Source organism: Brienomyrus brachyistius, chromosome 10 (genome assembly GCF_023856365.1).
Source record: "Brienomyrus brachyistius isolate T26 chromosome 10, BBRACH_0.4, whole genome shotgun sequence".
NCBI classification, from domain to species: Eukaryota; Metazoa; Chordata; class Actinopteri; order Osteoglossiformes; family Mormyridae; genus Brienomyrus; species Brienomyrus brachyistius.
The window spans coordinates 9,298,340-9,313,680 of record NC_064542.1 but is presented as its reverse complement, the minus strand read 5'-3'; the positions used below and the strand labels follow the sequence as shown (position 1 = coordinate 9,313,680).

The following is a 15,341-nucleotide window of genomic DNA, read 5'->3' as shown; positions in this document are numbered from 1 at the left end:
AGAACACAATGCAGAAACGTTACATGACGGTGGTATTTCTATTCATTAGTATTCATTAGTAATTTAATTTTAGTGGAATTGTATAATTCCGTTTGATCTTTTTCTAATTAGGTTTCATTGTCTTAATTGAAAGCATGTGGGCAGATATAAAACCCCCAACACAACTTTAGTGTGGTCTGTCATATTCTTGGTTTCATCTTCATTAGCAAAGTAAATCCCCAAAGCTAAGACTAATTGCCAGGGATAACTTCAGACTTTATCTTCAAATACTCGGATTCTTTATTTTTGTCTCACCTATTAAATATTTTTATTTTTTTGTGATTTTCTTGTAACAAGAAGAATAACATAGGTCTCAGATCTGTTCTTCTTCATCAGATGTCTTGAAAACATTCTTTTCTGTCTTTTAATCTGCACGTAGATTAAGAAACATTTATCAAATTGTCAAGTTTATTATTTTCTCTTTTTCATGCAATGTTTTTGATTTGTGCTTTATGAAGAGAAGGTCGGCCACAAACTAGGGGACCAGTTTCCCCTTGATGAGTTAGCTAATAATAAATGAAAACAAGAGGAATCCGTGCCATTAGATTGAGTGGAGCCATTCCTCAAAGCCTCTGACTTGATGATAAGCGCTCCACCACATGCCTCTTTCGAGCTTCTCATTTAATGAGAGCAGAGTTAAAGTCCTGGAAACGAGACTCGTATAACATTTTGTGAAGTACTGCAGCCATTCAAGGCTAAGAATTTATGGTCTCTAGTGACACAGCTCTGATCTTTAAATAGTGTGATTAACAGTATTGAGAAGACTGGGTTTGCAGGGTCTACAGACTGAGCCAGATAAGGTCCGAGGCTTTGTCTTCTGGGGGGGGGGGGGACTGAACTTTCCATGAAAACAGTCTATTAGCTTGGAGACTACAGGGTTTCGTATTTATAATACTACCAAGCATTACAAAAACCACAACACAACATTCTGTAAACTGTAAAACTGTAGTGGACATAAAAGCTAAAATGTTAATTTCTGAGGCTACCTCTCTGTCGCGTAGCTGACAGACCTTGGGTGCCCGTGGCACAATCACACATTTATCACATGTTATCTTTCATTTTTGTCAGCATTCTGCTAGCACAGTGCAGATATTCCCTTCACTACACATGGTTCAACGCACAAAATGAAATTCTAACAATCTGCATTCACTTTATCATTTATCCATCTTTTACAAAAGAGAGATGATCACATAGCCATTAAAAAAACTGCAGAAGTCATTCTCATACTATCATACTTCCTAACATACTAAGTTATGAAGATCCTCTTCTTTTACTTGTCCTTTTCATTGACGTCTCCTGTCAGCATCCATTTCTGAGCACCATCTGCTTTTCCTTCCTTGGCAGGTTCACAGCATGTCGCCACGGTGACAAACCCCCTCCCCGCGGCATTCTCGGACCTCTTGCCTCACTTCCTGGTCGAGCCGGATGATGTATACATAGTGAAGAACAAGCCTGTCACTCTCACCTGCCGCTCTACTCCAGCCACACAGATATACTTCAAGTGCAACGGGGAGTGGGTGCATCAAGACGACCATCTGATTGAGCGCACAGTGGACCCTGCCACAGGTACTCCACCTTGCGTTTGTGCTGTGTCCTCTGGGAGTTGTTTTTTGTCTATGTCATCTATGCCGTACATTATTTTCAATATATTCGATTCAATATTTCATCTCCACTCACACATTTTACTGTTCTGCTTATATACTGGAATGCAACTTTTGTAAGGGCGTGATTGTGCGATTTATCCCAAGGGTCAGCCACTCTGGGAGGGGGGGGCAAGGGATACTGACCTAAAATAAATACGTGTTTGCTGAACTTTTTGTGCACTGGGAAACAGATGGAACACAAAATTAAACCCATTATCTAATCAGACTCTTTAGGTGGGTATATGAGTCACTTCGGTTGGTAAAAAGCAAAGTTACATCAGAAAAACAGCAAGGAACACCGAAGCGTGATGGCCAAAAAAAGAATTACAGCTGGGTGAATTTTTAATACTACCGTCTTTATTACTTTACTTTTATAGCTCATTTTAATGAGTTTCTTGTTATTTAGAGCGTTTTCTCTCCAAAGCTAGTTAGATGGCTAATGCTGTAATAGTAGAATGCAATTCATGTAACAAACAGAAAATGCTATAAAATATATATTAATAAACATCTTAAGTGCCTTATTGAGTTGAGGGCAAAATCATTGTATATAAATAATATGGTGGTGGATAATATGGTTTACAGAATAAAAAGTTAAACTTTTTTAAATCTAACTGAAAATGTAACTGAAATAAACATAGCAAAATATTCATTGGTTTTCAAGATTGTCTTTTGCATGACACTCAAGCATAATGTGCAATGTCCTTGAAATCTGGAAATTCAGCAGAGATGCCCCCGCAGAGTTGACAAGTAATTCATTTTGTAGTCGGTCCCTAAGGTTAAATTCATCTGGCCCCCATAGCAGAACAACTGCCCCCACTTCGGTCCCCACTTGAAACAGTCTAGAACCGCCAATGATGTGCTGGATCTCATTGGAAATAAGTGCAGAATTAATTTAACTTGATTGCAATGTAATAAATTATTCCCGTTTAATATTCAAGCTCATTATATATGAACTGATGTTATTATTAAAGTGGAAAATAGAAAAACTTTAAAACATTCAATTCCCTGACATTTACCAAAAATATAGCATCTCATCAAAATGAAGTGCTGCATGAATTGCATGAATGCAATTAAACTTCTTAAATATAACTAACTGACAACTCAGTTGAAATGTTCAGCTTTGCGTTACACAAAGGCAGGAGTTATACAATCCTACTTGCACTGACCAGCATAATAATGCTTGTAGATCTATACAGTATGAAGCATGTACATCTATATGAAATTACACTGAAAATAAGGCTGTAAAGACAAATAGAAATCTTGTGCCAAAGAGAAACATGAAACTTGACTGATGGGACAGACGTGCTGCAAATCCTCAGCCAAAGAGCCCATCCCCTGTTAAGTTTCTGGGAGATTCATTCCCAAACAGAACCCTCTTTGGTAGCTTTCAGTCTCAAAGAAACCACCAGGTCAAAGATAAAGTCCAGCTGACAGTCCTACACTAATCTACTGTGCCTGATGGAAATGCAGTAAAGCATTCCTGTTCAGTCTCATGTCTCAAAACACATGGACAAATTCCAAAGGATATTTGGCCTGTCAACCTCCATCTTGCCAAGGAAGAGCCTGACAGAGGTCTAATGGCACTTTTCACATGTAGGAACAGAGCTGTACCCAAGCCGTACCGTGAAGAGAGACTAGTTACAGTGCGGTAACATCTCGCTTCATTTTTCCACTGCAGAAGGGTCAGCTCAGTGAAGGCGTTGCCAGTTTGTGAGAGCGATAGTGACATGGAAACTAAAGAGACGCTTATTTATTGTTCACAGGATGTATATCGTGATTTACTGCGTGCTAATTTGCTAATTTTCTAACACATCTGTGAGAATTACTGTGTTTTATTAGTATCACATGCTAGCAGAAATAGTATATGCATTACGATGGTGGTGGCATCACCAGCTCTGTTTGGTCACGCTTTTAGCCCTGCTGGTACGCAGGGCCAGGTCAGCACAGTTACAGCTCAGGTCTGTCTGGGGTTCGGCTCACATTTGCAGTGGAAAACTGCCAGTTTGCGCTGCGGCTCTGGCATGGCTTGGTTCTTGGTGGCAGTGGAAAAGGTCCATAAGAGGGCTGCCAGATGGACGATGCTCGGTGTCAGAAAACCAGCAGTCTTCGACCAGAAATATATGAAAGACGTCATGCGATGTGATGTGATATGACGTGATGTGACATGATGTGATGTGATGTGACATGATGTGACGTGATTTGACGTGACGTGATGTGACGTGATGTGACATGATGTGATGTGATTTGACGTGATGTGACATGATGTGACGTGATGTGATGTGACGTGATACAAACAAAAGTTGTGGTCATGTGAGTTCCGCTCCACACATCATGTATCTAAATAATGCGATTGACCTTAATACAGGTGAAAATAAATCCATGTAGCATTCCACGGAAAAACAGAACACGTAAATAGTCATGGAATACACAAAAAATTCAGCTCTGTCAAAAATATTGAATAGGAAGTTGATGCAGGAAGAATTGAAGACTAAGCCTCTGCATTATATATCCGAATAACTCTTGGGCACAGAACTTCCCAGCTAGTGTGGCAACAGTGAAAATAAGGGGACGCCATTTCTCAAATGGTAGTAATTGATTCACTCAAGCAAGGAAGGTAGAACACCCAGGGAAAACAGCCATAAATGTGACCACAGAGCTACTCAAAATTGTGGAAAAACTGCAATCTATGCACAGCAAGAAGCTTAGGTAGGCTGCCATAGTTCAACTCAGCAAACTGTGCTCTATGGAGGGTAGCAATGATTAAGTGCATGCAATTGTGGCTCACAGAAATAACTTCACATATGTGGCTGCAGAATCAACTTTATATCCATGGGCTATCAATCCTTTGAGTGCATTGCCGCTTTTCAAGAAGAAGTAAACAGCTTTAGATCGTGGAGTAGAATGAAATTAAGTAATTCCCAAAAACAGATAGGAATGGAAAAGCTAACCAGAACACATATTGAATGAAAAGCAAAGAAACATGAAACAAAATTAAGCCTCTCAGAAACAGATATCACTAGAAAAGTTAGCTGCACTGTAAGGACGGGCCCAAAGCCGGAGGCACAACTGGAGATTTTCGGGTCCCATGAAAGCATGTCATGTTTGGCCCCCAAACCAGCTCAATCCAGTTATGTTCCTAATTTTTTAAGGTCTCTGTTACTCAGGGGTCCTTGGAGTCTTCCTAACCCTTCTCCCTTTACAGCACCCCTGCCAGATGCAACCATGTCAATTAAGAAGACATTGGTCTGCCGAGCTCCATCTCGTCCCTCACAGGGCAAATGTTCACAGCTGTAACAACGGCGCACCTCTCCTGGGTTATTATCGACGCAAGTCGCAGAGGGGAACGGAAGCAAGCGCCGCAGACACGTTCATTTACAAAACCACACTTAGCAAAGTAAACACAGAGTCATTTTCCACACCGAAGAAACTGATCAGTTGCCTCCAGAAAATTGCTTGTTAATTAAGCTGCTCTGTCGCTGAATTGGTCTTACAGGTATTGCATGTTCTCCCGTGTTGTTGGGGGAGATTCCTCCTGCAGTAAGTATGCTGAGCTCAATTGGAGTCGCCACATTGTCCGTAGGTGCGAATAACATGTGTATCTGATAGTTATTCCCTGGGATTCTGCATTGGACAAGCAGGTATGAATTGTCATTGTTATTATTATTATTATTACTACTACTATTATGCAGCTCTGGCATACAAGAATGAATTTAACCCCTAATACTTTTCAGACTTGCATAATTATGCTTCATAATAAAAGGGATTTGCCCAGAATTTGTCTAAAATGAGAACAGTCTATATAACGATGTAATAACACATCATTGCTATATGTACCATTGTATGGCTATAGGATTGCCTGCTGTCCTTAAGGAGACTCTCTGATGTGTTGAGAGTACATCAAGATGGGAATTGTAGCTTAGTGCTCTGGAATCGAACAAAATAAAACTCAAAACCTTGCCGTTCTTAGTGTATTTCAGACCGTTTATCATTGACGATAATGGTTTTATCATGACACAAAGAAAAATGGTTTTGTTCCCATATCGGGTCTGTTATGTTTATGTTTGTTATTTGCTTCAGGCAGGATTTCCTGCTTTTAAAGGCTCTATATTATGTAATTGAAACAGCTGGTGATGAACAAATCGCTTTGCTTGTGGATGGTGATTGATTGGTCTGACAAGCCCTCATCTTGGCAACTTGCTGCTGATGGTTGCTGTCATTATAATAAGGTGCTTTTACTTTCTTCCAGGGACGCATGTCTTCAGAATCCACCTCTGCATTGTTTGTGTAACAATTCGCTATGGGAGTCTTCTGTTGCACTTTTCTTTAAGCGCATGTCACAAGTCATCTATATCTTTCGGTTGATCTTGCAACCCTCTATTCAAGATCTCTGTCATCTAATTTGATTGTGAAAATAACTAGCTGACTGCTTATACAGACGGCTCAGCTAAAAAGCACGTTTCATCCCCCCTGTCAATAGAAGGGAAAACAAACTTTAAAGCAAGCAATGTATAAAATGTCTTAATTCTGGATAACATTTCAGTAGATTTATTCTTTGTAATTTTTTTGTGTACAGACTTTTTTGTTTGGGGAAAATAGTAAATTCTTAATGGCTAAAATTGACGTGCTATAATTTAAATTCATTCCCTCACTTTTTTCTGAAATAACTATTCACTTAAATGAGACTGTATGCTATTATATAATCAAAAAATATATTAATTTAGTTTTCAGTCAAAGTATGTGACAGGAAACTGATTATCTTAAAACATATATTTTTTAATTGATTTCATTTTTTTTTCTAGAAAATTCTGTACACATGATGCTACAACATTGTCACAAATTATTTTAAATTTCTGTATGCGGTATATATATCTCACCAAGATGGATGAACATGTACTTCGAGTGGGTGGTATTCCCAAATGCTTTTGCATCTTAAGTGTGCCACTGAAAGTCTGCCCATAGTACATGTATCACATGAGGACCTTGGAGAAACCGAGCTGTGAGAAATGCTGAGCAGTGCTGCTCTGATGGTTTCTGAGCTACTCCCATCCATCTCCCATGGCTCTTAAACTGAATTCTTTCATCACTGCCTGGAGATGTTCACTTCCAGTAATCCACTTTCTTTTTTGTCAAAAACTAGGCATGTCTGCTTAAAATATCTCTTTTGTTCCCAAATTAGACTCTCCAATGTCACCTACTGACCGTGTGAACAGTAGGTATTCATAGTCACTTAAGAGTAAATATTTAAACATTGTTAATAAAATAACAGATGTATCTATAGCCTTACTGTGTTTCTAAGATTTTTCACAACACATGATTGAATATGCCCTTAATTCAGATGATTACATTGATTACATGTGCTTTTGCTGTAATGGATTTACTATGCACTTCAGTAGTAATGATATGGAGATTTTGTCTAAACTAATTCTGATTGAACCTAAATATTTTCGGTATGTCAAAGTGACACAGAATTACCATAACAGACATACCGTAGTATTTTTCCATATATGCAAGTGACATAATCCCTGTCGGAAGTTCAAACAATCAGAGCCACGAATACAGATCTAGATGTTTTTAATAGTGGTGAGCTCAGTGCAGGCACAGTTCAACCTGTTTGCAATTGTGCGGATATTCCATGTTCAAAGGTATTTAGAAAAACTATTTCTAAGCTGGGACAGGGTTTGTAAACTACCATTTCAATTAAAAGGACCTGGATTTCATTTTAGCACCGAGTTCTTGCTGTGTGCTGATTGGTCAGTCTCTGAGTTCTTGCTGTGTGCTGATTGGTCAGTCTCTGAGTTCTTGCTGTGTGCTGATTGGTCAGTCTCCTATAATCATGCATGTGTCACTAAGATTAATGTGAAACAGCTGGATGAGTCTTTTAATCAAGGAAAAAAAAACTGTAAAAGTACAAGATGAAAAGAAATATTATAGTAGTTTGTAAAACCTGGAGTAGCTCATAGTGTCCCCCCTGACATGGAGTATGTGGTCATCCTAACCATATACCACGTAATAATATCTGGGTGGTATGACAAATTAGATAGCATCGCTGTCTGCTTAGACAGCTCCTTTACATCGTGCTGTTCACATTGCATTTCCTCGTTTTCCCTGTGTGTGCATTTTAAATGCTAAATCATGGCGTCCCCGTGGTAGATATCGCTGCCCCAAAAATATACAAATAATATCACCCAAACCTGCAACTAAGCACAAACGATAAACTGTAAAATGCGTACAATACAGCATGCAACAGAACCGAGTTTACGCAAGTAATGCAGCGTTTCTGCATGTACAGTAATGGAGGTCAGACACTCAGGGACGCCTGGAGACTTTTACTGCACCTTCTCACACACAAGTGACTGAAACTGAAACCTCTTTCAATGTGAATGTTTCATTTTGACAATCAGTTCTAATGTTACAATATCATTTTTTTCTGTACCTAAGAGGGGAAGACACTAGTGCCCCCCTCCCCCCCCCAAGCCCTAGCTTGGCAAACTTTACCATTACGGTTGGACAAGCCCCGAATATCAGTATCAGAATCGATATCAGGGATTCCAACCTTGGTATTGGATTGAATCGAATCACAAAGAATATCAGTGGTTTCGCCCATCCCTGGTGACCGGTGTCGACCCAGGAGCATATTGTGTAGTTAATGGTAATCTGGGAGAGACAATATGTGTAGCAAACCAAAGAGCATCATTGCTTCCAATGAGTCCAATGAGAAAACAGAATAACACGGAAGACAGACATGGATTTTTGTCAGTAATGATTGGATGACAGTTGGCTTCAGAAAGAACACATTATTCATACCAGACATTCATTTTAACCAGATATTCACACCTAGTCTTTAATATAGTGGTTTCACAGATTTCAAATTTAAATTCAAATTCAAAACACTTTATTTGTCCCCGAGGGGTAATTTAAAAGACATAGAGGAGCAGCGCACATACATTACAGTTGTAAGATTTGACACAACAGATGACACACAATAGACACATAATGAACTATGAACAATAATAAATGACTTTAAATACAGAGGCAATAAGGTGGATGATGTTGAAAGTGAAAAAATGAGAAGTGAGAAGTGAGAGAGACTCAGATCTGTGGAGGTCTGGATTGTAGGGGGAGGGGGAGGTGGGAGTGTGAGAGGTGATAATGGTTCAAAGATTTAATCAAAAATTAAAGACAATGAAGAAGATGAAAGGATCTCAGTTCATAATTGTAGGTAACATTGCAGATGCATCTAAAATACACGTCTGAGCAGCTCCTGCTTTTCAGTAACGCTTTATTGTTTGCAGCAAATCATGTACTGTACTAAAAATGTCAAAGACCATCATATGCTGGGTTGGTAGAAAGGGAAATAAATCAGTTGTGAGCGCCCTCGTAAAAATAATCTAATTGAACAAAGTAAGAAAGTCACTAGTTTTGTCTTCAAAATGCGGTTGAGATGTTTGCTATTTTAGATTCTGCATTCATAAATATACAGTATACTTAATGTATACTTCTTATGCAATATTTCTGGGTGGGATCATAGCACACATTTTTAGGTATTTTTATCATTTTATACTGCTAAAATAATCATTTTAGTCCAGTATATTTTTAGTCTAGTCCGGTTTTACACATACATTTAAGATACTGCTACGTACAGTATGCTACTGAAGAATATATATATATATATATATATATATATATATTTTTTTTTTTTTTAAATAAGGTGAGGGAGACAAGATCAGACAAAGTTTGGCTTATATAAGGGACCCCACGCTGTTTTACTACCACAGCCAAACTGTTGATGATGGACAAACTGCTCACGACACAGAGCTAATGAATGACACATAAAAAGGGGCCCACAAGGTAAGTGAATGGCTCATTGGGCTAGATAGTTAAATAGAACCCTTCAGCTGCGAAAACTGATAAAACTAGGCTGTGTAAAGTTTGCAAGATGACAGTCCACACTAAGATTTATTTGCTTTGGCCTGGATCAAATCAAACGAAGGCAACGGAAAACAGAAGGATTTCTTACCCACCAAAAGGCATTAGCTGCTATTACTAAAGCAGTGATGGATTCCATTAGTTCTAAAGGTAGTTAGGGATAGTTGTTATGCACTTATATTATCTAGGACAGTCTGTCAAAAGGCCCGTGACAGGCAGCGGATCCCCACTTTAAATTACTCAGATAATTGGTGGAATTGCCATCAGGCCTCATTCGCCCAAAAAAGAATGGATACATGATTCAGTATCAACCCTTGATATTTACTTGACATTGACCCCCCCCCCCCCCAAGACTTAATTGAAAATGACTACCATACTGTACATATCAAGACATGCCCTGAAAAGGCTTCATATAATAATGAGGAAAAAATGCAAAATGGGGCAAATATCTAAATTGCTCTCAAATTAAAAAATGTTACAACGGTGTAGCCATGAGTCACACTACAATGTGAGCTGCTGTGCAATACGGAGAGACAGTGATGAGCCTGATGTCCTCGAGAGCCCTGTGTCTTCACCGCGTGGCCCATTACAGTAATGGCAAAGTTCTGAAATTTAGCCTGGAGACACATCATCTCATCAGCCCAAAAGGCAACTAACCTTTGTGGGGGCGGGGGGGGGGGGGGGTAGGTCTGTGTTGTTCCAGGATACTCATCGGAAAATGGCTTGTGACCTTAAAATAAACAAGAAACGTTATGCAATTATGAGAAAGGGTATGACGACTAGGGTTTGCACATTAAATAAAAATGTCTGTGCATAAACAGTCCTGCTCAGATCGGTGCTGATGTGGCAATACGAGGGTGTACATTAAAGTAAGAGTTCACAGTGCCATTGATACTCCCTGTAATTCTGATCAAAACTGTCGCATCATTGAGTCGCCGTCATCAACCCTATGAGCACCTGTAAAAGTGAAGAAGAATTCAAAGAAAAATAAATTGGCGCCGGCATTAGCTGCTTGAAATGACTAAGGCGATGATTCACACCCCCTGTCCCCAGTGAAAGCAGACAGGAAGAGGCAGGCTGAGGTACGCATTTCACATACAGCTACTATGCAAATAGCATCCACATTAGCAGCAACACTGCTTGTTTGACTCACTTGCCGTAGGGATTCTCACACTGACATGCAAACAGCTTTAAGCAAACAGAATGTTGAGCGTGGAAGCATTTGCTGTACGGCGGAACTTTGTGTTTATTGAGCGCGATGCTGGTGGCTGTGAGAGGAAGCTGCATCTGCTTAAGATGGGAAAAGTGCTACTTTTTCACCAGTGGAAACTCACTAATTACAGATTTATTGGCGCCTGATGTGTGCCACACAAAGGCCAAGCTCACTTCACTCCAGAGGGAGAAAAACATGGATAATGTATGGAAGTGAGGCGGTCATGGATTACGAAAGGTTAAGTAACAGCTGTGCTGACATTGTAACCTTTAGACTGGACAGACTGCTTGCCACTGAAAAACAACATGAACTTTATAGTGCAGTATATATGTTTGTCTGTAATGAGCTCTTTACATAGGCAATTTCTTTTGTCTGTGTGTGTGGGGTATGTATAAGAACTCAGTTTTATAAAAATCCGTGACTACAATCAAAAACTAAAAATGTCCAAAGTCTTGCATTCCATTTGGTTACTTATGGTAAAGGTTAGGGCTGGGTAGGGGTTATGGTTGTCAGTGTTGGGATTAGGGTATTTCCCATAGAGATGAATGGACACTCCCTACCAAGATATGAGTACGGGTCTGTGTGTGTGTGTGTGTGTGTGTGTGTGTGTGTGTGTGTGTGTGTGAGCGGGTATACCTACCTTTATGGGGACACAATGTCCCCATAATGTGATAAATATATATTTTTTTTCCCTCATGGGGACTGGTTTCCTGGTCCCCATAAGGGAAAACTTTATTTTATAAAAATCAGTGACTGCTATGAAAAAACTAAAAATGCAAAAACTCTTGTGTTTTGCTTGGTTACTTATGGTTATGGTTAGGGCAGGGTGGGGGTTAAGGTTGTCATAGTTAGTGTTAGCATTTTTCCCATAGAAGTGAATGAGCGGGCCCCATAAGGATAGGTATACCCTATGTGTGTGTGTGTGTGTGTCTGCGTGTATGTGTGTGTGTTTGATCTTTAAGGAAATATGTTTTACTGGCAGAAGACTCGAAATCATATCTAGATTCAGTTCACCTAGTTCAGGATGGAAGATGTTATAATATCCTGCAAGTCTGACACAATATCCTGTAAGTTTAAAGGTGTTAGCAGTTTCACTGATGCCCTCCAACGCCTTATCACAAAATATTACTTCAACAGTACTATACATTCTCAAGAATCTTATGACATTCCCAAATTTATCATTTACTTTGAAGTCTAATATGTAATTTCCCCTTAATTGTAAATATAGACATGAACAGAACATATGGCATTGTGTCTGCTGCCCTGTTCATTGCTACCTGGGTAAAACGGGTATATAATATGTAGCATAATCTAACCTAAAACATAGTATTCTTGTGTAAGTAAAAATCAGTTCAGGTCCATTACTACCATATTCACTAATAACTTGATATTTTGGCTTTTATACAGATGATGATGTCACTGAACTCATACCTTCCAAAAACATAAAGCGAATATTTTACCCAGGTTTCCTCGTCAGTCCTCACCTTGCCTACACAGACCTATTGCTTTTGGTTTTCACCAAACTAAAAAGAGAATTTTCCTTTTTTAATACACAAAACTGATATGTTACGAAGCCTCATATAAAGAGCCGTCTTGTTGGAAATCCACACTCTCCTTGGCAACATTTGTGATCTTAAGCATTGTTAAAATTTATTTAAATATTAAGAATCAAATCAGCAATATATCCTTAATAAATCCATATGCCAAAATGATAAACCAGGAAAGTACAGTAGGTCAGTTGTGTGTGTGTGTTTTTTTATTTATCATTAGGCGCCATCATGTTGGTGTCGGCGTATGGTAACCATGCAGACAGCATTCCTCCAGAATATTCTATGCATTTTCTTCATTCTTCAGTCTACTCGGTGGCATAGTCATTCCTGTGTAGGCTCATATATCTTGCTTCTTGTCTTCCTCTTTGTCTTTTACCTTCAACTTATCTAAGAACCACGGTCATCTCTAATGCACTGGATTTTCTAATAATCTTCTCAGAAGACGATAGCTTTGATCCGGTTACTTCTGCTTCAAGGGGAAATTCGGCTTGACTTGATAGAGATTTCAGTCACTCGTTTTCCTTGCAGTCCATGGTTTTACTCTTCCTCACCTGCTTCTTCATTGTCAGATATCCATATTGAAAAAGAGTCACTGGAAATATCACATTCTCAGCAATATCTCAGTTCTTAACGTCACATGGGTACATTTAAAGATCTCCTCTAGGTCATTCATCACAGAGGTGCCAAGTACCAGCCAGTCTTACCAGCATAAGCTTTCATTGTTGATAAAGTTCTGTTTTAACAGTCCTGTTATGTAATGTATGGTAAATGAACAAACAGTAAAGTTTTAGAATTGACTCAGAGATATGGTAAATGGCTGTTTAAATGCAAATAGGTCAGCTTTGTTATTTTACTGTTTCTGATAATTCTTACACAATGTCATAGAGGTTAAACAAAGAAATGTGGTATTACAATAGTAGGCATAAATCAACTTGTTTTTATAATGCAGCAAACAAAATTATTTGCTGTATCATTTAAAAGCAAGTATATATTTGAATCTGTTAAATTTGTTGTTTAAAATCACATGAAGGTATCAATTTTTTTTAAACAATACTGAATTTCTTCTTAATAAAGTCAATATTATTGATTATCACAGAAGTCTACATGCCGTAACTTTAAGATTGGTGCACTTATTTAAATTTAACGTCTGTTAAATTTAATATCTCCACACTGTGATCTAAATGAAAGCTACTAAACATATAAATGAACCACCTATTTCCAAGTAAATTTAATTTGCTAACCAAGGCCCGAAACAGAGTGAGCGGTGACAGAGGACAAATGTAATTCATTTACGTAAAAGCTTTCTTGAAAGCACCTGAGACAGACTGTGACAAAACAAACACAGTATCTATATGTGCAACATCAAATGCCAAAATGAGCCAGCGAATAAGATATAATATAATATAATATAATATAATATAATATAATATAATATAATATAATATATAGATGTGAATGTTTGTGTGAATGGTGTGGTAACCCTAACCCTAACCCTCCTAGGTTATTCCTTGCATTGCACCCATAGCTTGTAGAATAGGCTCTGGAGCCCTATGACTCTGTATTGGACAAGCAAGTATAAAAAATGGATGGATGGGTGGGTGGGTGGATGGATGGATGGATGGATGAATGCATGGATGGATGCATGGATGGATGCATGGATGGATAATATAATGGCTATCACGTTATCTTATGTTACGTTACGTTACTTCGCATCATGTTACGTTATAATCCAGGAGGGTCATTTGGAACTTCGCTACAAAACATGCACTCAAAAAAATTGATTATCGTTATCTTGGTAATATAAAGCTGTCAAAAATGTCAGCCTGTCAACCTTATCATAGTATATGAGAAGTAATAATAGTATATTAACCTTATAATGTCATTGGTAAACTCTTATTAAATATTAATTTAATACTGTAAATGATGCACCACCTTTAATAGCAGACTGCTTTCTAAGCTTTACAGAAGGGAAAACCTGATATATGTATAGCCATTGACATTGACAGTGCTGTACTGTTATCTTAAGAATTTTGCTTTTTAACTATTGAAATTGAATAAGAAAGGAAGAGGTTCAGTAGTGATTAAAGATGATCTTTACTAGATATTGAAGAACAATCAAGCTACAATTTAAGTAAAAGCCAATACGTCTATGAACTGGAGTTTAATGAACAAGTGGAAACAGGAGAACAGGAAGGACAATAGAGTTCTAAATGACGGTAATGGGCTGGTACTACCTGCTATGCATTGATCAATAACAAAGGGGCTAATTGATAATGCATTATTAGCTAGATCCCTATAATGGGAATTGTATTTCACCCTGTCCGTGCAGTTAATGGGGAAAAGATCAGGCAATAAAACCCTGAAACAGATGGTAAGGTCAATTGTTTTAGCAACACATCTGCCTCTGTGCTCCATTCAGTAGCTTTCACAGGTCAAAAAGAATTCATGATTTTCCCCGGCACTGCATCAGTGCGGATGGCAACAGGCACAAACTATTGCTCACGCTCCAGTTTCCTGGTGAACAAAAGGAATCTGATCGAAATCACTCACAATTCTTCATGTTAAAAGTGATTTTTTTTTTCTGACAAGTTTGACAGCTTCTGATTTAATTAATTCACAACAATTAAAAAAAAGCATTAAATATGCCGCTCAGGTTTAACTGTTCAGTGGTTTCTGGTGGCATGTGGAATGCTGACATCGCATCTGCAAAAACAGACTCATACTATTTAAAGAAAATGAATACGAACCCGTCTATTACATAAATTATGGGTGAGGGATTTGTAGCTTTCATTTCTGTAATTGCTATCATGGAAATGAAAAGCTATCCTAACACTGTGACAAAGGATGGCTAATGCTTCATCGGCACGTTACGGTTACAGGTATACGAGGATATTGTTTTACAATAACAACATTTTAAATTCTTGTCCCTGCTCCAGAGAAAAATGTGTCTGGTAATTGGGGCGGCTTATA

General features: G+C 38.4%; 1 protein-coding gene across 3 annotated transcripts in view; it reads left to right on the top strand.

The window, feature by feature from the left end:
* Positions 1-15,341, top strand: part of unc5a (unc-5 netrin receptor A) — a 197,416-nt gene that overhangs the window by 97,560 nt on the left and 84,515 nt on the right. For all 3 annotated transcript variants that reach the window (XM_049029099.1, XM_049029098.1, XM_049029097.1), the window contains exon 2: positions 1,384-1,605. In XM_049029099.1, the coding sequence (XP_048885056.1) occupies positions 1,384-1,605 (222 nt within the window). The remainder of the gene's footprint in view (positions 1-1,383; positions 1,606-15,341) is intronic.